Below are 27261 nucleotides of genomic sequence, written 5' to 3'. Positions count from 1 at the left end.
GTGAATAGTAATCGGACTGTTTTTATTTGTAAGGAAAACCTGGCAACCCTGAAGACTAGTAAAATTTCAGCGCTGTTCGGATTGAGGCACCATTTTGGCTCGAGCGTCATTGCGCCCCCTCGCGGGAGTGACGCGTGACTCGGAGGCGTGACGTCAGCTTCAGCACCGGACAGCTCATTCCCCCTTTCTCCTCAGCTTGATCGACGAGGCCCGTTTGCCCGATGGGACTCGTTCTGAATCGGCTGGACTCACGCGGGCTCCTTAGAAAACAAGGAGAGAAGGCGAGTGGAGAGGACGCGCAGAGAGAAACGACGCTGCAGCCGGAATCCGAGGAGAAAAAAAATCTGATCCCACCCCTCACTTGACAACGCGACAACACCAAGCTCGTGCGATACGGTAATGTTTTATTCGCGAATAACCGAAACTCGCCGTACAGCGCCGCGTCTCGTGCGCGCTTCACCCCGGATTACGGCGTAATGCATCGCAGCACGACATGAGTGTGAAATGTGAGCGAAATCGATGGGATACGTTTTGAAAATGTACGATAAAATGTGTGTGTGTGTGTGTGTGTGTGTGTGCGCGCGCGCATGCGTGCATGTTCTCAACAGACATTGCGGCACTTTGCGCTGGCTCTGGGGCGCATGGCTGAATGATCTCACATTGGCCATTAAGGCTTGTGGTTGGTGAAGGTGCCCCCCCCCCCCCCCCCCCCACACACACACCGTTTTACGCAACTGCGCGATTATACACAGCGAGCTCATTTATTTCGGCTTTGTTTTGGATATCAAGCGGACAGCGACGGTGCCAAATCTCAGCGTCGGTGTTAGCGCTGCGGGTAACATTTAGTATCAAAACACACACACACACACACACACACACACACAGGCTACATCATGTGATATGTAGGTGTGTAGGGTACTGTTTATGCCTGCATTTAAGGAAGAGTGCTGCCTGGCGTACAGTCCTTGCTTGATACTGGTTATTTAATCATATTGTGCGGAAACTGAAATGACGCACGCACGGTTTTTACGTAGGCGCGTGTGTGTTTGGAGCATCTCACGGAAACATCGTAGCGTTCAGAAGCCTGAATGATGTAGAGCCATGTAGAGCATGATTCTTCTTCATGGAGCAATAAATGAGCTGTTTTCATTCAAATACTATCAACACTGTAAGAAAAATAAGCTATTGATCATACTAATTGTTGAGCCTGGTGTCACAGCTACACCTAATATTATCACATTATTATTACAAACACTTTTATTGTAAATACTATTATACTGTACGCTATATATTATATTCTGTCATAACAAAAGATTTCACTGATAATATAGTCCCAGCTATCATTTGGTTATAGTTACAAAAGTCATACAAACTATTATTATTATTATTATTATTATTATTATTATTATTATTATTAATTTAGCAACTCCTTGTAGCCTTCCTGCACAGTTTTGTATTTCAACACACCCTTTTTATACAACGTAGTGTAAGTAGCTTTAAACATTAAGTTCCAAGTTAAGATGCCTTGTTATTATCAAGTCTTAACTTGTTCTGCAAATCCTGAATCAGGTGCAATAGCAATGGGGAATGCTATCATGAGACAATCATGAAACCATATGAAATCATGTACACTATATGGCCAAAGTTTTGTAGACCCAGCCATTACACTCATATGTGCTTTTTGAACATCCCATTCCAGGTTTAGTGCCTCTTTGCTGTTATAATAACCTTCACTCTTCTGGGAAGGCTTTCCACTAGATTTTGGAGCATGGCTGTGGGGATTTGTGCTCACTCATCCATCAGAGCATTAGTGAGACCAGTCAAATTCTTCCACGCCAAACTTGGCAAGCCATGATTTCATGGAGCTCACTTTGTGCAATGGCAATGCTGGAACATGTTTGGACCTCTTAGTTCCAGTGAAGGAAATTGTAATGCTACAGTATACAAAAACGTCCCATACAATCGTGTTCTTCCAACTTTGTAGCAACAGTTTATAGAAGGTCCACATACGATCGTGATGATGAGGTGTTCACATACATTTGGTCATATAGTGCATATAGAAAATGTTGGACAAAATATTCTGCCTCCAAGTCTTAATATGCAAGAGAATACAGGGACACTGTACAGAGGACAGTATGAGACATGAGCAATGTACAAAATGTTTTAATACAATGACAAGTAGAGCACAACAGAATACACAGGACAGTACTGAAAAACTTGCAAACTAACTTCACACAAAAGACAGGAACAGTATTTTCTTGTCCCTTCAGTCACCGATCTCATCCTCTCATTTCTTTCTCCAGGTATTTTGACATTAAACATCAGTGTTTCAGCCCTTTCATTTGAACATTAAGGGCTCCAGATCTTGGGGTTTCTTAGATGAGTGTAGCCGCCCATGGCTTGTGTCCATGAGCAGTGTCCCTCCCCCTCCCTTTCGGGATTCAGTACCCCAATTTCTGATGCTCCATTTCGCCGGCCAGACTCTGATGTGGCTGCATGTACCCCGGATACCGAACTGACCCCCACACAGTGTGTTCTGCGCAACGTATTGTCTATTGATCCTGTCGGGGATGGGACCCACACACGGGGCAACACCCCAACTCCTAGTGATGACCCTGCACAGTTCTCCAACAGTGTGCTGAAGCTGCACGAAGGTGGAGCTGAAGGGGGAGCAATGCGCAACCAGTCGGAGAGCTTTAGGCTGCAGGCAGGTGGAGGAGGCTTTCTGGAGGGACTGTTTGGTTGCCTGAAGCCGGTGTGGACCATGATTGGCAAAGCATACTCTACTGAAAACAAGCAGACCCAGGAAGGTGAGTAACAAGAACATTCATAAATGTATGTAATTGCTCATTTCTAGACAATTTAACTGTTAAACTCCCAGGACCTTTTGGCTGGTCAAGACTTACATTACTCTCTTGAAACTACATACTCTTCCTATTAGTTTTGTTTAAGCTACTGAATTATGTGTCTTAACCTAAATAACTAAATAAGGAACTGAGACTTCAAGGATCTAAATCTTTTGAGTAGGTTTTTTCTCATGGAAAAATCTTGACACTTTTAGAGTTAGAGTTAATCAAGTTACACATTTATACAGTTTCTCAAAGAGCCATCAACAAGTTAATGCAGACTAAGACATTTATTACTATATACAGTACTGAGCAAGAGTCTTAGGCAAGCAATTTTTTTTTTACTACAAACGTTGTTATAGATTTTTATTTTATGACTTCTGCATTATCAGGTCAGTTCAATAAGCATTTTAGATTACCAAATATTAGTTTTCCAGCACAAAATTAAATGTTAACGAAAAATGTTTGTATGTCAGAAAAGAAAGCAGCATATGATGTAAGAGACCACTTTTCAGACAAAAAACATAATGAAGGCTGCTGGGTCTTGCTGAAAAAATAAGAAGCAAGTGCAACAGTCAACCCCTCCAGAAGAACCATGACTGGTTCTGCAAGATGCTCAATAAAACTTACAGCTCATTTCCTTATAAAACTGTAGAAAGTGTTCCTGAGACTAGTCTTTTTTTTCTTTCTTTTCTTTTTTTTTTTTAAAGCAAAGGGTCATCAAACTAAATAGTGACTTTGTTTCATATGTTACTGTTTATAACTGTACTTTATAGTATTTTTTTTTTTAATGTAGAAATATTTAATTTCTTTATTTTTTAAGGCATCTTTGCTCTACAGCATTTCTTTGTATGTACCTAAGACTTTTGCACAGTACTGTACCTAGGAAGGAACATCAAGTTAAAGCAAATGAGAAAGCTTCTTCAGAGTCACATACTCAACTTCTGAAATCTCAAATCAAATCACAAATCTGAAATCACAAATCAACTTCTGAAATCACTTCCTCAGAGTCCTGGGAGGTGCCTTTTGAGGAGATCTCAGAACTACAGTGGGTGGGCAGTGGGGCTCAAGGAGCAGTGTTCCTGGGCAAGTTCCATGGCGAAGAGGTGGCTGTGAAGAAAGTGAGAGACATCAAAGAAACCGAGATCAAACACCTTCGTAAGCTCAAGCACCCCAACATCATCACATTCAAGTAAGTAAATACATCCAATTGTGGTTGAAAATGCCATAGAGTTTCTTAGCCATTGTCGCGTGTATTGTTTGTTTCTGTACATTTTATATATATATATATATATATATATATATATATATATATATATATATATATATATATATATATATATATATATATATATATATATGTATGTATACAGTACATACACTCTGTATCAAGACACAAGGTATGGCAACCTTGACTGACATGAACCTCTCTCTTTGTAGGATTCTATATGGAACATTAGGATGCTATATGCAATCTTGTTCAATGATTTTTATTAATAGAAGCTGTAAAACATAATCATATAAAAATAATAAAAAATCAGAATGGATGCTTATATAACATTTACTGTGCATTCAAAGAAAATATATGGTATTTTACATTTATAGGTGCCTATATTTCAGTGATGTTCCTCCTTTCCTTTGGCAACATTTTGGGTTGTACTCTTCAGAATACAGAAATTATTGTGTTAGTTTTAGCTCAATGATGATTTGCTTGAATCTTAGAGCATTATAATTTTGCGGTTTTTGTTTCTCCAACTTAGTCCTGGAGTATGACAGGCTTTTTTGTGCATTTGGGACATAATTAAATAAATTGATACACAAATTATAGAATTATACACAAAACACTAAAAATTATATATTCTTTTAGTACAGTACAGAAGTCGTAGAACATCTGCGAAGTACAGGTGCTTTTAAAAAATTCTCTATCAAATGAATGACAGTAAATCGTTAAAAATCTAATCAAATCAATATTTGACTTTTAAAAATACAACAGTTTTGTCAGGTACACATTTTTTATTTATTTATTTATTTTTTTGCCATTTAAAAATTTTATAAGGAAATGGACTGGTACTGTAGGTTAAATCTGAAACCTTTTGTAGACACTGACTGTCACACTTGCTTCTGTTGTAATTCTGCATGTAATTCCAGATGTATAATTTTTGGTCTTACTGAATATCCTCTTTAACAGTAAACCAAATATTCCTATAAGATTAAAAATTGTATTGGAAAAGAATATCTTGTGTCTAAAATTTGGTTTTTATCAAAGAATAAAGCATTGATCAAAGAATATACTGTTTGTCTAAGACTTTGGAACCGTATTGTATAGTGTATCTAGTATATAGAAAACATACTAATAGGTTATTGCACAGTCATACAGTCTTAGTGGACATTAAACAGCAGCCACTACACAAGTTTTTGAGCAACTGCTTTCACTGTCAGTGAATAAATGGTTGTGAAATACTGTGAAATCTGGTCAATGCCTTGCATGTTTTTTATGAGTATGTATGTGTTTGTGCCTGTGTTTTAGGGGTGTGTGCACACAAGCTCCATGTTACTGCATAATCATGGAGTACTGTGCACAGGGGCAGCTGTATGAGGTTTTGAGAGCAGGGAGAAAGATCACACCATCACTGCTCGTTGACTGGGCCATGGGTATCGCAGGCGGCATGAACTACCTTCACCTGCACAAGATCATTCACAGAGACCTCAAATCACCTAAGTAAGTTCTGTATATTGTTGCTTAAGTTATTTATGCCAAACCTCTCGGCATTTTCATAGTATGCATATAAAATCCAGACAGTTGTTGGCTGCTGTAAGTGCTCCTTATGCTGTGCATGCTTGGTAGGATGAAGAACATTTAGAAGTACAGTGTATCGTGAAAAATGCAAAGAAAAAAATATTATATTTGTTGCAATCTTGAGCTTTGTGGTCCTGTTTTTTGTTTGTTTGTTTGTATTTTTGTTTTTCAAAAGTGAAATTCTTAGTTATTTCAGTGTTTAAGCCTGCCTGTATTTGTATTGTATTGTATTGTGTATATACAGTGGGGGGAAACAAGTATTGGATGCGTCCAAAAAAATTTCAGTAAATATATTTCCAATGAGGTTGTTCACATAAAATTTTCACCAGACATCAGTATTAAATCAAGAACTCTGGAAATATAAAGAATTAACAACATTAAAGTCCATAAATAAAGTTATGTGTAGTAAAGTGGAATGACAGGAAAAAAGTATTGAACACGCTAAGCAAAAGCAGTTCTATAAGGCAAGGTAAGGCAAGGAACAAGTTGAAATACTTATGTATTAATTATACCTCCTATCTGTGCAAAAAAATTATATCAGCTGGGTTAGTAAATTGATGGTCTATAAACAGGCTTTTCGTTTGCAAGGTGTCACACAAGAAACATGTCATGATGGTAAAAGCAAAGAACTCTCCCAAGACCTTTGCAACCTTATTGTTGCAAAACATATTGATGGAAAAGCACTCCAGAAACACTTGGAGGCAGCAGGTGCCATCGTCACAGAGAAAACAATAGGCAATGCACTCTACTGCTCACGCTCACCTTGCAAGACTCCATTACTAAGGAAAAGGCATGTCAAAGCTCGTTTAAACTTTGCTACAACTCATTTGGACAAGCCTATTAAATACTGGGAGAGTGTAGTTTGGTCAGACGAGAGCAAAATTGAACTTTTTGGCTGTCATGCTACACACCATGTTTGGAGAAGAAATGGCACTGCACATCACCCTAAAAGCACTATACCAACAGACTTCATATAATTGAAGGAACGATGAATGGACCCTTTACTAGGAGATTCTTGAGAAGAATCTTCTGCCATCCACCAGAATGATGAAGATGAGATGTGGGTGGACCTTCCAGCAGGACAACGATCCAAAACATACAGCAAAGGAAACTCTCAATTGGTTTAAGATAAAAAATAATCAAGGCGTTAGAATGGCCCAGTCAATCACCTGACTTGAATCCAATTGAAAAAGATTTAAAGACAATATGTTTCGAAGAATGGGCCAAAATCACACCTGAATACTGAGGCTGATTAATTTCTTCATACAGGAAGCGTCTTGAAGCTGTCATTACAAACAAAGACTTCTCTACTAAGTATTAAATAAATTTCAGTAAGCGTGTTCAATACTTTTTTCCTGTGTCATTTCTCTTTATTACACATAACTTTATTTATGAACTTTAATGTTTGGATTTATTTATATGTGTGGATTTCTTGAGTTAATACTAATGTCTGGTGAAAATTTCATGTGAATAGTCTCATTGGAAATATATTTACAAAAAAAGAAAATGTTGACGCGTTCAATACTTATTTCCCCCACTGTATATATAATGTTAATAATTACTTGAGTAAGAGTAATTAAGTATCCAATGAGAAGACTACTCAAAAAGCAAGTTACTAATTACTTCAGATCTGATTAAAAAGAAGGCAAAATCCTGAATCTCTGACTACATGGAGAACTGTAAGTCACACCTCTTCTTGAAAGTCTTTTCTGTTTATATGATATAAAATCTGGTTTCAAGATAAAGCAGCATATCCCAGTCCTGTGATGGTACAACACACAACCTGTCATTTTCAACACAATATCTCTCTTTCACATACACATACACACACACACACACACACACACACACACACACACACACACACACACACACACACACACACACACCTATGGAACAGAACAGAAGACAAAGTGTGTGTAGAGAGAGAGAGTGAGAGTTTGTGTGTGTTAGTATGTGTGTGTGTGTGTGTGTGTGTGTGTGTGTGTGTATGTGTGTGTGTGTGTGCGTGTGTGTGTGTGTGTGTGTGTGTGTGAGTGTGTGTAGTGTGTGTGTGTGTCCTTCCGACACGTCACCTGTGGGTGGCTGTGGCTCAGGTGGTAGAGCGGGTAGTCCACTAAACGTAGGGTTGGTGGTTCGATTCCTGGCCCATGTGACTCCACATGCCTTGAACCCCAAGTTGCTCCCGATGGCAAGTTAGTGCCTTTCATGGCAGCTCTGCTACCACTGGTGTGTGTGTGTGTGAATGGGTGAATGAGACACAGTGTAAAGCGCTTTGGATAAAAGTGCCATATAAGTGCGCCATTTACCTCTCCCCCCTCTAAAAGAGTGAGTGGTTGTTGCACCTGCATTCAGACGACTGCAGTGTATCGTTATGACCTCATTATACGTGATATAAACCAATTATTAAAACTAAATGTATTCACTAACATTTAACAGTAACGGAGGAATGCCTCCAAATGTAGTGAAGTAAAAGAACATTTCTGTGATTAAAAATTAACTTGAGTAAGAGTAAAATATGGCCAGTTAAACCTGCTCTTAAATTTTTTTTCAAAAAGTTACTCAAGTAAATGCAACAAAGTAAATGTAGTGCGTTACTACCCACCTCTGTGTATATATGATATATGTGATTTTAATGCATGACATGGAGGCAAAGAACCTCCTCTTTGCCTCTGCAGAGTGCATTAAAATCAAGTAATGCACACCTAGCCATTGATTATCCCACTTATACCATGGTCACTTGCCAGCATTGACAAGTTAAAGCTGTCATTGATTTTTGCAGTGAGAGGATTGGAAGGATAGAAATAACAGTTAATTTTCGTAAGTTATTTTATATACAGGTTGTTAGATTATGAATTCTGCCCGCTCTAAATCATACACAGAGATAAAGTAGTGCAATAAGATTACATTTATTTAAATGACTTATAATAAATAGTTTTTAGAGAGAGAGAGAGAGAGAGAGATTGTGCTTGTGCTTGTGTGTGTGTGTGTGTGTGTGTGTGTGTGTGTGTGTGTGTGTGTGTGTGTGTATGTGTATATATATAACAATACAAATATTTTGAGTGTGCACATCCATTTCTGACCTATCTCTGGCAACTGAATGTTACACAATGAAACTAAATATTAACACTTCATTTCAGCATAAGAAGTAGATAAATGCATCATTGTAAAGAGTGTGAATCTGTCAGTGAAAGCAAGTGAAAAGTGCAGAAACTTGGTGGCTGAAACACCAGATTCCTATTTAGCAAAATGTCCAGCGTGTAACAGAACAGTGTAAAAAATAGTACCCTATCTGTCATATAGTTATTAATACTGTAACATGTAGTGATGTGTAGAAACACTGATTTATAGACTCCAAGTATATTGGGTTATGCTTTATTATTCATGAAGACAATTACACACACTTTTCCTGGTACATGGTTCCTGGTCAATGTCTATGTTTGACAAGGCAGGAGCAATCAAAAATATATTCTACACAAGATTTGCTCACATTCTATCTTCTCTGGTTTCCCTACTGTTAGTATGCTGATTACCCATGATGACCTGGTGAAGATCTCAGATTTTGGCACGTCAAAGGAGTTGCGAGATAAGAGCACAAAAATGTCCTTTGCCGGCACCGTGGCTTGGATGGCACCGGAAGTCATAAGAAATGAACCCGTCTCAGAGAAAGTGGACATATGGTGCGCATTTTTGTCACTTTTCTTTTCCTGAATATGACTGAGTGAGTGTGAGTGAATTAATTAGTGTAATAGTGAATGATGGAGTGGGATGAATGATTCTATATTTCAATAGTCATTGAGCGACTGAGTGAGTAAATTAGTACATTCAGGATATGCATCCGCCCATACCATATGCCCTACTTTTCATCTCTATTTCTTCTCACTGTTTTCACCAGGTCATTTGGGGTGGTTCTCTGGGAGATGCTCACAGGCGAAATCCCCTACAAAGATGTGGACTCTTCAGCTATTATCTGGGGCGTGGGCAACAACAGCCTGCAACTGCCTCTGCCAGAAAGCTGCCCTGATGGTTTTAAGATCCTCTTAAAACAATGCTGGTGAGTCTAATAAAAATAATACAGAACATCCAAGAGTTATGGAAATCTGATTAATGTCCTGTAATCTCCATTGACTGATTCTGGATCCTGTGATTCTCTAAATGAAATGGACTAATAAATGAGCCCCCTTCTCCTTCTTAACAAAAAAGCATGTAGTTTTGTTAATAGCTATATGAATGACTGACACGCCTTGTGTAATTGTTACAGAGACCTGAAAGGCAATGTTGGGAGGAATTCAGAGACTGGAATAATGACCAACTCCAAATAAAGTAAATTATACAACAGTTAGTTCTGGTCCACTAATTAGATCGGACAAGTGGCATTCCAAGAGTGCTGATATTTAGTGCTACTAATTAATATACTACACTTACTACGGACCATCAGTCATTCTATGCATTGACATGGCAACATGCAATGCTCCATCCAGCTGTGACTTCTTTGGGAACTATTTTCGTTGACAGGGCAAAAATTACCAAAATATTTGGATTTGGCCTTACCGTGTCTGAAATGTCAGTTACTCGATATTAATTTCTGGTTCATAGAACTGTTGTATAAATGCAATATCACAATTTTTCTGTGCTGTGCTGATATTCAGTACAACAGCAGTCTTGCTCATGTGATTAATTTTGCTTAATTATGACAACACAACTTTTCAGTAACCATAGCTATCATCTTTTAAAATGTTTTTTTATTTAAAAACATCGTTAAGGTCATTTTAAGAATTTTAATTGAATAAAATTTACAATGCAGTTACTAGAAAAAAATGGAAATATTTAATAAATGGCCTATACTGTACATTAACTATTCAGCTGGCTAGTGCTTGCCAATTGCTGTCTAGTTAACTTTTAGCTTACAGACTATGACAAATTGTAAATCTGATACATTTTTGAGTGTTACTTGAGAATTTTTTTCCCAAGCAAGACTTTTAATTTACACACATATTAAAAATTTGTTCATCCATGTTTTAAACAAAAATTTATCTACTTTTTCAACCTAAAGAAAAAGTTGTTTTAAAAGGCAGAACAATTAAACAAGTAAAAGGCAGAAAAGTTTTTGGTAAAATGTTGCCAGTGCATCACGAGCATAACCTCACAGAGCCATCAGAGTTCACATAACTTAAAATCTCTAAGCCCTATCTACACACTTGACACAGTTGAACATTGATCCAGTAGCAAGAGTGTAAATAAAATCAAAAATCAAAGTTAAGTCTATGCTAATGGGGATTTGTGTGCAGGAATTGCAAGCCCAGAAATAGGCCATCATTCAGACAGATTCTGCTACACCTGGATATTGCCTCTGCTGATGTGCTATCCACCCCACAGGAGACCTACTTCAAATCACAGGTAACACACCTATGCAGACATAAGTATGGCTGTTTCAGTTAGAACAAAAATACTGTGTCAGACATGTTAGATGCAGTATCTTTTCTGCATTGCTGCATCTGCCTTGTTGTATACATGGCCGTGTACATGGGTTTTGTGTGCTTGGTGGGGTTAGGCTGAATGGCGTGAGGAGGTAAAACAACATTTTGAGAAGATAAAGTCTGAGGGAACATGTCTGCACCGACTGGATGAGGAGCTCATTAACCGTCGCCGTGAAGAGCTAAGGTCAGTGCCATGGCAACAACAAACATAGACTTCATTTCAAAAATCCTATTCCATTTTATCACTGCTGTCGAGATATTATGTTTATTGTGGAATCAGGCATGTGATTTTTTTTTCTTTTCAGTCATATGACAGAAAAGAAAAGAAAACACCTAGCTATCTATGACATACTTATGAAAGACTAAAATATTGAATATGCGAACAATATAGAATGCCAAAGTAAAAACTCTAAAACTACATGATAGATTTGGTGGTTGTAGTTGGAATATCAGTATTATTGAATTGGATGGGTGGCACAGTGAGCTTGGGTTACTGTCTGTATGGAGTTTCACAGGTTCTCCTCATGTCCATGAGAGCTTCCTCTGGGTTCTCCTGTTTCTAAGTGGGCCACGACTGTATTCCTGAGAAATACCTTGTATGAGGGGTTCATTTCCAATCCTCCATTTTTGGAAATAAATAGAACTGTAAGCTATTATTTTTGAACAAATGCTCAACTGAAACATTGTGGAAAACTTCAAAGCAGAATTTCAAACATGTTTCAAACAGGCATGCCCTTGACATCAGAGAGCATTATGAGAGGAAGCTGGAAAGAGCCAACAACCTTTACATGGAACTGAGTGCTGTCATGCTACAGCTAGAGCTGAAAGAAAAAGAACTGCTTAGGTAAAAGAAAACACACACACACACACACACACACACACACACACACAATATTTATTTACAGATCCTATATTAAGTATAGAGTTGACTTCATGTAATATACATAATATGGAACATTAATTAGGTCATTTTGGATATGTATGGTATATAGTTAAAATGAAAAATCCCTTATTTTATTCAGTTCCCTTTCAAATTACTTAACAAATGAATTACTATATCTCCAGCACTATCTTCTGTGAGTACACACAAACAAAATGAAAATAAACACATTTCATAATGTTTGGTGTACTGCCTGATGTCTCATAATACAAATTGAGCATATACCACAGTACCATAATGTTATGTAAAAAAGTACCAAATGTAGTACTTTTCTAACTCAAATGTTTGCATGCATGATGGTTTCTGAGAAACAGTAACAATAATTTAATGGTAGCTGAGAAAATACTTCTGTTAAGTAACATTAATAAATATCCTGGTATGGTTCAAACATATGGTTCAAGCATTTTCTCCCAATAAATAAAAAAAAAAAACACAATTGTGTTTACAGAAGGGAGCAGTGCCTGGATAAGAAATATCCTGGGCTGTTCAAACACCATTCTTCAAACACAGTGGACAAACTCATTAAGAAGAGGAATGTACCCCAAAAGCTTCCTTCGCATGGCAAGAGGTGAGTGTTGCTGTAAGTAGAGGGTTGTCTTTGCTTTTCTGAGACATGTTGTGCCTTATGTGTCTTTGAGTTTTGTATATTTGATGGCAATTGAAGTTTCCAATTTGAACAGTTTGACCCACCTTGAGTGGCACAATACAAACAATAGAGTGCTGTAAAAATGAGTCTTAAAACCCAGAAATGGGTTAGCATTTTTACACTTCTGGATCCAGCGTCCCGAAGTCAGTGGGGTTTTTAAAATGGGTTTTTGGTTTTTTGGTTAATTGCCTGAAATAAGGTCTGTGTCTAACACAAGCTCAAGGTATTTTCACGTTTTATTCTATGATATAAAATACATCAGTAATACCCCACTCGTGATTTTGTTAAGCTTTCACGTGTCTTGAAAAAGGTGGTTGCTAACAAGTGGATAAATAGGACTACAGAGGTTGTCAGGGACATTAAGCGTCATCACGCCAAACAGGAAAACTCCTCTACTACAGCCTTGTTGTGTTTATACTCGCACTCTTGCAAATTTTCCAACTCAAACTTTCCAACTAGTAATTTATAGTCAAATAAATTGCTATATTTAACTGTAAATAATAATACATTTATAGTATTTTCCAGTAGCATTTTTTTCTGCTATAAAGCATAGCGGTGGTGATGTTGAACTCATGCGACTGTAGTGTAGTTTGTTTATAACCTAACTTTAGCTTTTTACTTCTGGTGATTGTTTCGGCTTCAAAATTTATCAAAGTTGTTTTATCTTGATGAACAAAACTTGTATCATAAATCTTTGTTGGTCACAGAGTTTATTTTCTGCAATAATCCAAAAGCCAATGGAAAAATCCTATTGGCTTCTTGTTGAGGGAACCAGGGCCTACAATTTATGGTGCTATGTATTCCTGTGCATGCATTGATAAATGGCACACATTAATTACAAAAAAAGATTTCATGGCTGAATTGCATTTATTGATGTTCACAAAAACTCCATAAAATCAGTCTAACAAAACATGTAACAAAAGCAGTATAACAGCACCTGAAAAGGCCAAAATCTGAAATTAGGTGTGAATTAAGTGAGAGGAAAAAGAAAATGGAGCAAAAAGATCTATACTGTACCCAGGTGTACCCAATGCAGCCCCATTAAATGCTGGGATAACCTGGAGAAGAGGGAAACCTGATGTACAGTATTTAGGAAGAAGCCTGATAATGGCACACAGCACATTAGGGGGTATACAGCTGACTGTAGGCTGAGACAAACCAGATCGGTCACTTATCGCGTTTGGAAACATGCCAGTACTCAAAATCTAAGCACTGACACAGCACAGGAATGGCACAGGATTGTTTTGCTGGTTGAAATAGTGTTGGCTCATAAGTGTTGCACAGCATGAAAAGAAGATGTTGAGGTAAATGGAACCAATTTATAAGCCAGCCCTCTGAAAAAAATCTTGTCACTAAATTTTAGTCTTATTTGTCCTATTATGAAATGACGAGTTTCACAAAATGTTTGTAGTTATGTGCACAACTGAAATAAAAAAGCAATTTTAAACTTGACAGCATAAACCATATATACAAATGCAGAAACTTTACTCAAACTCTTGAGCTCTCATAAGATACAAGCGTTTTTTACAGACTGACAGGATTTTTACGAATGCCAAATTTTGTAAACACTCTTCCAGAATATTTATGAATAAATATTTTCATATCCTGCTTCATAAAATGAATTTTTTTTTTCCAACTTGAAACTTTATTTAATTGCCTCAATTTCTTAGGGAACAAGAAAATATTGTTTGGGACATTTTGATCTATGAGCAAAATTAGTGACTGACCTTAGTAATATTTGGTTCAATTCAACTTTATTTGTATAGCACTTTAAAATTAGACATGGTCACAAAGCAGCTTTACAGAAATCCTGTCAAAAAAAGCTAAGTCATGCTAACAGGCAGTTGGGAGTGGGCGATCAGTTATGAAGCTTGTGGAAATAAGAAAGGCCACATTCATTAATATATTGTAACATATTGGAACATATTGTACATTGTCTGCTAATGTGCACATTTACTGGGTCCATTCATTCAGCTTTAGTAAATGCTTCTCTGAATTATGATTGGTTTAGTTTATATTGCGAATTGTTTTATACTTTGTGAAACAGACCCAAAAATATATAACAGGTGAGTACATGTAGTTGTTCTTTGTCTCTGGATTATGGAGTGGGCAGGAGAGGTCAAACTGTCTGCAGGAGTGAGATTTAAAAATTTCCACACACACCCACACACATCAGATAAAATCAGTACTTTGTGTCCTACCCTCAGAATTTTTGGACTTGCATAATGTAATTAATTTGTGTAAAAAAAATTGTGTAAACGTCTCTTCATGTTTCCATAAACAGACCTGACCTCCTAAGATCAGAGGTCATTCTCCCTAAAATGGACCCTGGTGTGGTGCAAGTGACGGTTCCTTCTTGTGCCAACCGGACGTCCACTTCACCAAGTCGTGCCCGGAGGGTTAAAACACGACATCGCAGGGGGGGCCGAGGCAGCAGTGGTGATCTCTCGGGGCCCAAGCACTCCACTGGTACCTCCACCAGAGAGAGAGAAACGCCCACATTGGGCACTGCAGCACCCAGTGGCACTCCAGAAACTGTTCAGACAGCGAGTACTGCTTCAAGAGGAAGCCAGCTGGAAGCTCCTCCACTAAAACTGTCCTCCTCTAGCCCAGACCTGCTTTGCTCCACCCATGGAGCTGAGGGCGGAGCCAGTGGTGGGGCTGGCAGTCTGAGTGTGTGTGAAGGGCTTGTTAGCGGAGTCCGAGGTGTGGCAGAAGCCACTGTGGGATTGGATGAAACTCCTCCACGAAGCGACACAGCAAGTGAGGACGCAGCTTCACTCCCATTCTCAAGCAGTCCTGATTCACCCTGCTGCGCAAGAGGTGTGGCTGTGGGACGGGGACACACTCTAGGGGAGGAAAGGGAGGAAGGAGCCGGGGCAGTACGATTGCCGAGGGGAGCCAGTGGTAGTCATTTGACTCCATCAGCTATACTTTACAGAGCAGCTATCACACGCAAGCAGGTCTGTCATTCCCTCTCACTCTTTCTCACACATGTGTAAGTATCTGGTAATATTACTAATCAGCTGAAATGCAATGACGTATACAATGCCCTCCACTAATATTGGCACCCTTGGTAAATATGAGCAAATAAGTCTGTGAAAAACTGTCTTTATTGTTTAACTTTTTGATCTTTTGTTTTTTTAAGAATCACAAAAATACTCTGCTCTTATGGATATTAAACAATTGCAAACACAGCACAGGTTTATAAATAAAAAAAAAGTTAAATATAGGTGTGCAACAGTTATTGGCACCCCTATGAATTCATATGAGAAAAATTTATTTGAAGTATTCCCATTGATATTTTAATTTTTTTTAGTACACCTGGGTGACTAGGAACAGGAAATTGTTTAACCACGAGTTCCTGTTTCACAAGGGGTATAAATATGAGGTAACGCATAAGCCAAATTCAATTAGTCATTCATAATAATGGGTAAGGCCAAGGAATATAGCTGTGGTATGCGACAAAAGGTTGTTGAGCTTCACAAAATGGGAAGTGGCTATAAGAAAATAGCACAAGCATTGAAAATACCCATTTCCACTATCAGGGCAATAATGAAGAAGTTCCAGTCAACTGGAAATGTTATGAATCAACCTGCAATTGGACGTGTGTCTATATTGTCCCAATGCACTGTGAAGAGGACGGTTCGAGTGGCCAAAGGGAGGTAGCACAAAGTATTACTAAAAGGGTGCCTATAATTGTTGCAGACATATATTTAACAAAGATCTTTTTGTTCTTTTTTTGTATTTTTGTGAATTTTTTTAACAAAATATCAAAAGGGTAAACAAAAAAGACACACAGCCTTTTTTTGCTCATATTTACCAAGGGTGCCAATAATAGTGGAGGGCACTGTATGTAAATCTGTGTACGTTGTGTCATACAGCGTCGTGGTGTGTCTTCAGAGGAAGAGGAGGGAGAAGTAGATAGTGAAGTGGAACTACCAAGGAGACGGTGAGTGAAAATATATTTATGGATTTTGTACGTGAAAACACTAGATATTATAAGGGAGATAAATTTGTGATAAAAAAAAAACTGGACCTAAGAAAGCTAGGTGAGCAGTTTTAAAGAATATAGAATGTAAAACGTAAAACATCCTTGTAAAGGATCACTGTTTCTCACCTTGTTACTCTGAAGCTAAAATGGCTTTAACATAATTTGATTATGTGATCGCTGTAATGCAGATTTTTCTTTAAATGTAATTATTTTCATATTCACTGAAGAAATTGAGCAAAGCACATAAAGGTTCATGTTGTTATCAGTACAAAGATAAATAGATCTTAGGGATGCACCGAATGTTCGGCAACCGAAATTATTCGGCTGAAAATAGCAAAAAAAAAGCACTTTCGGTGTTTGGCCGAATAAGTGAAAAGGCTGAATAAATTTGACCAAACAATGACGTGTTTGATGACACGACCAAATAGCCTAGCAACCAGAGTGAGATGCGCGAATGTCACGATCTCCCCTTCTGGCAACACGCTCAGAGAGATGAGGGGGCGCGCGTACGCACGAGCTACGTGCATGACTGCTCAGCGAGCGCATGCTCTTCGGATGTTGATAACCGTGACATTGTTTACTGTGGACACGTGCGTTTGTTGTGTTTCTGTTCTGTCTCTTCCCTGTTTTGTCATTGGTTGTTGTTCAGGGGTGTGGCTTTATTGTTTTCAGCTGCCAGCACTTAGCGCTGATTATATTCAGGATATATACCGCTCGCGTCCCTGTACACCTCATGGAGTATTCTGTCACGTCGCGAGACATAAGGGAGTACAGTACGGAAGCAGGTGCAGGTAAAGACGTATTTATTTAAGGGCAGGCAGACAGATCCAAATCGTAATCCAAAAAACGTTGTCAAGACAGACAAAGGGTCGGGCGATCGGCAAACAGGCATAAACGGGGCAAAGCAGGAATCAAAGTCACGGTCACAGATAACAGGGTCAAAACACAAAACAAGAAACATGAACTAGTACTGTGGACTGGGAGCGGAAAAACCAGTGGGGACTAAATGAAGTAATCTATAGTTTAAACTAACTAAACCTATCAAGGAACATAACATTAACAACATATCTACATCTAACGTGTACAGGGACGCGAGTGGTATATATCCCGAATATAATCAGCCGTATATAAGCGAATAGAACCATTTTTTGCACTCTTATCAATGCACTTTTTGTTGTAGGCTACAGAGTGTTACATTCTTTCAGCAGTCAGTTATAGGCATAACATAGGCTATTTCAGGGGGGCTCAAAGATGACCACATAAAAATATTTTTATTTTACTCATTTATTTATTTAAAGGTATATTGTGCCTTGTTGGTAGCGTATGCCTGCTGGAATGAAAAAAAAATGTTCAGTGTTAAATAAATATTTTGAAATTGTAGTTTTTGTAATTGATTTTTTTTTCTTTGAAAAGCAAGACAAAATAGTAAAAAACACATTTTGACTATTTAATTTATGCAGTGGTGAAAAAAATGGCTAAATAAATAAATAAAAAACGTGTTCGGTTGTCATGTATTGTGACGTAACGGAGATATGACGGATGCAAGTGCAGTATGAACAGTTTTATTTAAGAGAGGCACAGACAGGTAAATCCAAAACGTGATCCAAAAACGTAATCCAGTAATATGCAAAGTTCAGACGATCGGCAAACAGGCATACACAGGGCTAGGCAGGAATCAAGGTTGTGGTCACGGAAAACAGGGTCGAGACACAAAACATGAAACATAAACAATGGTGAGATACTGGGAGCGGAGAAACCAGTGTAAACTGAATATGACTATGACTATGACTCTAAACTAAACGTATTCTACTATATCTAGTGTGCTGGGATGTGCGCGGTATATATACAAACCTAATCAGCCTCATAATGGCTGACGGCTGAGGGCAATTCAGACACACGTGAAACCATAACCAATGACAGAACGGGGAGGAGACATAACAGAAACATAAACAATTGCATGTGTCGTAATGTCACGATTGTCAACAAGGGAAAAGCAGGTGCTTGCTCATGCACGCGTGCTCACATGCTCCACAGCACGCTACTTAAAGGGGAACTCGTGACATCGGTATTCGGCCTCTGTCCAAGTTTTTCATTATATTCGGTTTCGGCTTCGGCCAAGAATTTTCATTTCGGTGCATCCCTAAAAGTTTTGTTTATTGAGTAGAAAATGAGAATTATTATATGTAATGTTTATTTCATACAATCATTCCAGTAATTATGCCAATAATTCTGGTGGAATCTGTACAAATTTACATTATGTGGGTTCTGTTGTGTAAGGAACACATTTAAACCAGAGTAAAAGTACTATATTATATTAACATTCTGATGTCAGATTTTTTAATGAGCAGGTTACTGATATGTCTGCCTTAATTTTCAGACGGCCAACTAGTATATCCAAGTGCCAGTCTATATCCACCTTCAGCTCAGAGAATTTGTCTGTCTCTGATGGAGAGGAAGGCCATACCACTGACCACTCTCACAGCGGCACACCAGATGTGGTCAGCACCAATACCGATGAGCGGCTGGACGATCGAAGTGATGACCTCATCTCACAGGGCTCTGAGATCCCTGCTGACATCACAGACCCTGCAATCTCAGAGAGGGAGGCTGCTGCTCTTGAACAGGAGAGAGCAAATTTTGATCTGGAACAAAACATTTTAGAGGTAAAAATTCTAGTTCCACACACAGAGTATGAATGATCTCAAGATGAAGTACATGTAATTATGAGTTCTTCATGATGTGATCATCATTAGTTTTAAATTTCAGGAAAACCCTTTTAGAAAGTAACTCATAAGTCACTTAATCTGTTACATTACAAGGGTTTCATGTGCTTTGATGCCTAAAATGCCTAAAATGCAGCACGTGTGTCACGTAATGTAGGCGCAGGACAGAAGCAAGTGCAGGTATGACAGTTATTCAAACAATAAGAAGTACAAAGGTTCAGGCAGAAAACTGGAAACAGGCTGGAGTGCACGTTGCAAAAACATTTCCAGCAACTCCATTTCTGTGTTGATTTGGAAATGTTAGAGTTTTATCTTGTGCTAAGTTCCCTTTTACAATAAGTCTTAACCGCTGATAGACGAAACCAAGTTTTGTGTTAAATTATCCTGGAATTTGGCAGAATTCATGAAGCCATCGACCTTCACATGAAGCCATGTATGCAGAAGATCACCAAACTGTCAATTATCCACCGCCATATTTCACAGTGGAAATCAGATGCTTTGTCCTTGTATGCAGTCCTCAGTATCTTTAAACATGCTAATGGTGTTCATGGTAAAAAACATCTGAGCATGGTCGCATCTGGCCACAGCACACGATTCCATTTGTAGTTCTAATAATGCTTGCCAAAGCTGCAGCTTTACCTAGTTAGAAATGCTAACTATATATATATACTAATAATAATTTGTATATGAAAGATGTCAATAAACTTTGTTTACTGTAAATGCAAAATTAAACATACCTGAAATGGTAAGAAATGAAAAATATAAACCTCAGGAAACCGCAATATGCAATATGCAATATGCAAATTTTAATACTAATTATTTTGTAGTATGAACAAACATGAGGCCACATGTTAATTTATTCTGATGTCTGAGCTACAGTACTCTCAAACAATCAGAAGCAGACCACATTAATATTATAACGAATGCTGACTGTCCTGGAGTATAATAAACTGTCCTGCAAAAACTGACAGATATGGAAACTGACATGATTATTAAGGTATAGTATAATATAATATTTGTAACATTTGCAACATGCCATGATTAAACAACCTAAACAAACCATAATTCTATTAGTTACTAGTTACACATTATAGTACAGACCTTCTTTTGTTTTCTTAGCCTTAAACATTATTGTTAATGAAAAATGACAGCAAACAGTAGAAATGACAAGAAATACACAATGCAAATGGTTTAAAATCATCTCTGTGTCTCCCCCAGACGCGGGCGTTGTGTGAAGATTCGGATTGTGACAGTGCCGAGCTAGACCAGTCGGGGAGTGGAGAACCAAGTCGCCCCCCAAGTGCAGGAGGCTGGGGTCAGGGTCCTCAGAACTAACAAACATGTGCATACACAAACACCCAGCCCTGTGCATTTGTACATATTGTATATATGTTCACCACAACACGTACCAGCACACTTCCTTATTTGTAGTCTCACTGAAACACCTGATATTAAAGACATACACTTTTACACAAACACCATGAATTTGCCTATCTTTGGGCTTGTAACAAACTGGTGATGCAGAATCAATTGATTAATGGAGAAAAAAAAGTTATATTAGCCACTTTAAGAACATACTTTTACAAGCTGGTCATGATGTCAATGAGATTCCAAAGATCAGGGCCCCATTCTTTGTACATGGCTCTCATATCAATATAATTTGAAATAATTCCCTGAATAATTTGAATTTGGTTACTCAAAGCAAGTTCAAGGTTACAGGTGTTCCTATCTTTTACTAATCAGCTCCAACACATACTCATAAAGCTTGAAATATATTACAGTCTTACCTGTAGTGTACTTACATATACCTATTATACTTGAACTCATTTATGTCTTCAACAAAAAATAGGGCTACACACTTTTCCATAGATAACGATTATGAAAGGTGCTGATTCTTATTATCTGGAGGCTTTAAAACAACACATACTGTCACCCTCCAGTCTACATCCAAGCTACATGTCTATTCCTGTCTAATTCAATAGCGACGTACACGTTCATTCAAACCGTTACTCTGTGGGGTTGGTGTGGGAATTGAAGAGAAATATGATGTCTTATACAGGAGTAGACTTTGGGACTCATTTATCAATCATTAATAAAGTTGTGTGTAAAAGTTTTCGTAGGCCAAGCTGAAAATTCCTGACAGATAAAAGAAAAGGTTCCCTAGGGCTGATTTTCTTTTTCTGTTCATGTGCACATGTTGATAAATGCCAATCACCCATAAATTGCCAGGCTCGTTGATGGCACAGCTAATTTACATTTAGTGATGTCTACAAAACTCCATGAAAGGCAAAGTTCACAGAGGGCTGAATGACAAAATGATGGCCAAATATTGAAAGTGCACCTCCTTCCAGTAATGCAGCTCGGCCAATGCAGTGCATTGCGTTCCACAGGCACAGACTCACTGACAGTCTTCCTCTTATCCTAGGGTGCCATTATTTTTGTCCTAATTGAGTGACTTGTCTTATTTGTCTTAATTTATGTATAAAATATATTATGTCTTCATATATATGATTTTCATTAAAAGTTATTAATATAAAAGAAACAAGTTTCACAGATATTTGTGCAAGTGAAATAAATTGGCTATTTAAACTACAGAGCATAGTCTGTTTAAAAAAAAAACTCATGCCAGTTGTATAATTTGAATTGGCTATTTAAACTACAGAGCATAGTCTGTTTAAAAAAAACCTCATGCCAGTTGTATAATTTGAAGTATATCAGTTGAGGTTCAGATTAGTGTGCCTCCTTACACATAAATTTACACAAACTCAGGAGTTTGTGTAAACTTTACTAGTATAAATGTACTTTTGAACAATTTGCAACTAAATTGTTTGCATCTAACTTGATAAATGAGGCCCATTGTTTGCTTAAATGAAAACTTTCATCAGAGTGCCTGGCTACTGCACTTCTCTCTTTAATCCATGGATCAGTTGAAGTTATATAACTCAGCTGAAGTTATTCCTAGCAGAAATAATTAACTAGTTTATTTAGCTTTCTAGTTACTAATACACAAATTATTGCGCAAACTCAAAGGTGATAGTAGCATCACTTCACAAATGAACTGTATTCATATGAACACTACATTTTAACACTATATTCACTGATCTTACATTTTAGCTTTGTTAATTTCACCTTTGCCAGTTAATTAAGAATTTTCCAATCAGAATGTCAGAATAATCAAGAAAGTAAACATACTTGTTTCTTGTGCTATGGAAATTGAATATTCAGATACACTTTACTTAAAATCTAATAATCATGGGGTGCAGGGGTGTGTGTGTGTGTGTGTGTGTGTGTGTGACAGCAGCTGTTCCTAATGTATAGTTTTTCCCCCTATTGAAAGCAAATTCACAGCCAAATCTGATGCTTCATCCACCATTTTATCACGTCAAAACATGTAAGTCTTATTTGTAGAACACATTAACATGGCTAGCTACTTTGTCGACTAGCTGTTTGAATCTCACGGCTCATGTTTTAACATAAATATAGTGGTATAATAAAGTTAAAATGTAGATAAAGAAGAGATATACAGGTCATCGGTACAATTTCAGAGCTAGCACTTCGTCACTTCTGCAATCGCATGAAAGCAGTATTTAAGGTTTACAGATGGCACTATTTTCCAAAGACACGTTTTCTAACTTGCCTTTGTTATTGGCATCTATAGTTATTTGATAGATAAGGGAATTAAGGGACATGTGTGAAAGTTTAATTTTGAGTCATATTTTGCTTAGGACCCCACAAAAACTAGGATTGGTACTGTTTCCACCACAGGGACAAAGCAAAGCACACTTTAGGGTGCAAGATTTAGGGAACCTTTTTATTTTTTCTTGTTCTAAACATATACTCTTAAATGCATCAGCAGGTAATGTGATTTGCGATCTTTACATATTCACATAGCACCAAAGTTTTTGCATTTGTTATTTCTAAAATGGCATTCTCTATCCTGACAGTTTTCTGACTGATACTGAGTGAGACAGCATCAGAGATTTTCACAATTTAAAAATTTCGCCCTTGACTTGTCTTTGTGAACTCACGTAAACGTTTATGTCAAATGTGACTTCAAATTTCTTATATGATCCATGATTATAATAATAAAAAGCATGGCTTATATGAACAATCTATAAAGAATGGGGCCCAGGAAAATGCCACGGAAAATATACAAATATTTAGAACACCTTTTTTAAAAAAATGTTTTTAAATAAAAATAGAAAATTTGGCAGATGAGGATTTGATTTATTAATAACAAGAAGGTATTGATATCTGCCCAACTAACTAATGATAGCTGGAAAACATGGCAAATCTAATACAAGAATGCACAGCATGATGACATTCACCAAACTGGATCTACATTTCATGTAAGTGTCATTTTAGAATCTTTAAGGTGGACCTTAGGAGTAACATTGAATTAACATTCAGATATTTTTCATTTTCGTATTGCCTCCTGACCGTAAGATTTTTTTTCTCCTTTAATAGGGACATGCAATATGTACATTACAGATATTCGGAAGATGACACTTTTATTTTCTGTACTTCCTGTAAAAAAAAAAAAAAAACATGCCGTAAAACAAAAAATTTTTTTTTGGATGTATGAAGATTTTAACTTGATAGTTTTGAGAGGTATAATGAACAAAATGCATGAAGTCTGTTTGTAAGCAATTTAATTTTGAATTCATTGTTTTTATAAATTTAATAGAAAAAGATTTTTTTTTTTTTTTTATTTTTTTTTACCTTGAATGTGTGTAATAGCCTTGTGTTGCTTGTAGGCACTTTATATAATAGAATGTTAATGTCCACTAACTTATCACCTTCTCATGACACTAAAATTAATGTTTAGTGACAGATGGGTTTAGGTCAGGAGCAAAGGATGTAGGTCAAAAAATGCAGAATGTTTGTAGCTTTGTAGAATATCCTTTGAATATCTTTAGAGTCAGCACAACATATGGGGACTGTCATGAGTTTTTCCTTTAGAAATAATTCCAGCTCCTGGAGATGTACCTTCCTACAAAGTTCTTCAGGGTCTTCTGAAGATGGAGTGAGAGCAGGGGATTAGGTTTTGGGCTAAAATGTGTAGGAAGGTAGTCCTTTGGGAGTTGGATGATTAACCACTAATTGTTCAAAAACCACCATGCACAGTGTGTTCCATAAAATGCGACTCCCAGGTCAAATCAAGAAAATGTAAACTAAATAAAGAGCAACTGTGATTTTATGATGCCTGTTATCCTGGGTCAAATCAGTCCCAATCCATTTTGCCTCTTTTTTTTTTTAAATGAGAAATTTCTCCTTGTAGTAACTTTTTCAAACAAAGTGGATCTCTCTTTTCCAAATTGGAGCTATGATCAACAACAAAAAACAAACAAAAAAAGCCATGTTGGTCATTGTCTTATTTATCTATTTGTTTATTTATTTATTTAATCAGTATTTTATTTTTCTATGTCCACATTACATGGGCCTTCCTTTAAAAAAAATCTTATTTTCCACAGATTACTGAGATACTGTGGAGATATCTAAATGCCCTGACAAGTACTTGATTTAGACCTGGATAACTTTGGTTAAAAAAAAAGAGAAAATCACTGAGTATAGATAATAACTAGACATCAGGCAAAACTTTATATCTACTTCAGGTGGTACGGGTGCTGAACTTAGGTTTGAAGAGAATCCTTTTTCTCAAGCTTGTTTTAACTCAGTAATCATGTTGACCAATGTACATATATAGCAAAAAATATATAAGTGACATTATTGATGTAAATGCAGATATATTAATAAAACACTATGGGGCAGTTTTCTGGGCACTGGATAAATGTAATCTTAAGATTTGTGATTATGGTCTTAAGCTTTAATGACAAGGCTTCTCTGCCCCCCCCCAAAAAAACCCACAATTGTATAATGTAAAATTATGTAATAGCTGGCATTATGGGATTCGTTTATGTTACTTTCCAGTATCATTCTGCAATTTTGTATAACTGAACTTGAACACTGGCCAAGGGTGAAAGCTCATACTGATTACTCAGTGCTAACTTTACTCAGCACTGTACTGTGGAAACATGAGGTAGACATATGGTGCTTGGAAAATAAAAAATAAACATTTTGTTTGACTTCTAGATAACAAATAGCTAAGCCAAAGTCTCTGACTATTTCATAGCTATATGATGTTTTAATTGCCAATGAATAAAATTAAGTTGGTTAAAGATTTTTCATATAAATAACGTGACTATTAATAAAATATAAATGACACTATAGCAAAGAAGTATGTGGAATTTTTCAATTGAGAATTTTTCAATTTGTACAAATTATCTACACTGTCTACTATTCTATAGAAAGTGACTGTATGTGCTTTCACCCATGGCTTTGGTTTCTCTAAAGAGACAATCTGAAGACCACACTTTCTTCCTTTTTTTTGTTTCATCTCATTGAATAAAGATGTAAAAGAGCCAAAATCAAGAACAAACCCCTAAACCGTTGTTTAAGGTTCCTGTCTGTAAATATGGCACAATATGCAATGTTCTGACATACAACCATCCCAAATCTGCAAAAGAGGTTTTAATAGAGAGCTGGAAGAATCAGAAGAGTCAGAAAATATGGCACTACTATACAAAAAAGTAGACTGAGGCTACCTACCTCCCCCTTTTTGCTCTTTATATGGCAGGATGTAATGCCCAAATGAGATGCACTTTCTTTTCTCTACCTGATCCATCAGATTGACTTGTTGAAACTCACTGCAATCATGCAGTCATATGTGGAAACGACTGACTCAGTATATGAATGTGCAAAATTCAAGCAGTCTGGTTCTATGTGATTTCCTTTCCTTTACACTTTAAGAAAAGGTTAGATCATTAGATTTGTAAAAACAAATCTAAATGTAGACTCAGCTATCAACATCAGACTCGTTTTCATGAAAAGGCACTGATCCTAAATTTAAAGTCCGTCTGCCTGTACGTAGTTTACCTCTGCAGAAAATCCGGCGATTCTGGCAAGTCAGACCTTTAATGACGGGAGACATATTTACATCTTTAGATATATATTTGTTTTTGACTGCTTTGCATTAATGTATTCAATCTATCAGGGGACATTGTGTTTTCTTCCATTTGAAGGATGGCAGTGGACTCTTTTCACTCATCCTTCATGTTTCCAATCCAGTGATTATTTATTTATTTATTTATTTTGATATCGGAGTATATCACGTCACATAGCAGTACTGATATATGTTATATAGAAATGTGGAAGCTCAAGTTAAATGATCTTAGCTCAGTTGTCTAGACCAATATATGTTTTAGGCTTCTACTCTGGGAATGCAAGTCATGTTCACAAAATGAATTATTGGGTTGTTTTGGGTGCGTAATTGTGGGATGTCTTTTGGAGGAGGTGCATTAAAAACTCAAATTATGTCCTCTGACAGAATATAAATGTAACTATTGTTCAAAATATATTTAAATAAATTATGATGGTGATCAAAATAAAAACCTTTACTAGACCATACTAAGTTTTGTTTGCTGTTTATGTTGCCAATATGTGCCTAATACACATTTGGTACCCACTCAATTAAGAGATCACAGAATAACATGCCTTACCACTTTTATGTAATAACTGAAGATTAAGTATGCAACTATAGTTCTGTGACTGACTGGCAGACAACCAAGGCACTTTACTTTATAACTACATAATAGTCATCACAGGGGCTAATAACATACCATAATATATTGTTATTTTATTGATGATGAGAATTACTCAAGGTTCTCATACTGTTCCCACTTGAAAATAAATATTAAAACACACTAAAGCTAAGTAGGGTTGAGCCTGACTAGTACCTGGATGGGAGACCTCCTGAGGAAAACTAAGGTTGCTGCTGG

At 37.1% G+C, this 27261-nt stretch overlaps 1 protein-coding gene across 1 annotated transcript; it reads left to right on the top strand.

The window, feature by feature from the left end:
• On the top strand, nt 1–27261 carry map3k12 (mitogen-activated protein kinase kinase kinase 12). The gene is made up of 14 exons (XM_017467355.3): nt 1–396; nt 2304–2810; nt 3855–4038; nt 5374–5565; nt 9165–9323; nt 9539–9697; nt 10932–11040; nt 11195–11304; nt 11848–11964; nt 12509–12628; nt 14991–15669; nt 16591–16658; nt 19078–19363; nt 20642–27261. Exons 2-14 carry the CDS (start codon nt 2396–2398, stop codon nt 20756–20758), a joined length of 2715 nt encoding a protein of 904 aa, XP_017322844.1. The 5' UTR covers nt 1–396; nt 2304–2395; the 3' UTR covers nt 20759–27261.

The sequence above is a fragment of the Ictalurus punctatus genome, chromosome 5 (assembly GCF_001660625.3).
Source record: "Ictalurus punctatus breed USDA103 chromosome 5, Coco_2.0, whole genome shotgun sequence".
Lineage (NCBI taxonomy): Eukaryota > Metazoa > Chordata > Actinopteri > Siluriformes > Ictaluridae > Ictalurus > Ictalurus punctatus.
The sequence above is the reverse complement of the archived record's forward strand: the minus strand, read 5'-3'. Positions and strand labels throughout refer to the sequence as shown.

What these genes read in the sequence shown, in the direction of transcription:
- map3k12 (XM_017467355.3), top strand. Translation starts at nt 2,396, where the DNA reads ATGGCTTGTGTCCATGAGCAGTGTCCCTCCCCCTCCCTTTCGGGATTC. An exon ending in TCAGAGAAAGTGGACATATG is followed by an intron (nt 9,324 to 9,538) that starts GTGCGCATTTTT and finishes TGTTTTCACCAG; the next exon opens with GTCATTTGGGGTGGTTCTCT. An exon ending in GTGGAACTACCAAGGAGACG is followed by an intron (nt 16,659 to 19,077) that starts GTGAGTGAAAAT and finishes CTTAATTTTCAG; the next exon opens with ACGGCCAACTAGTATATCCA.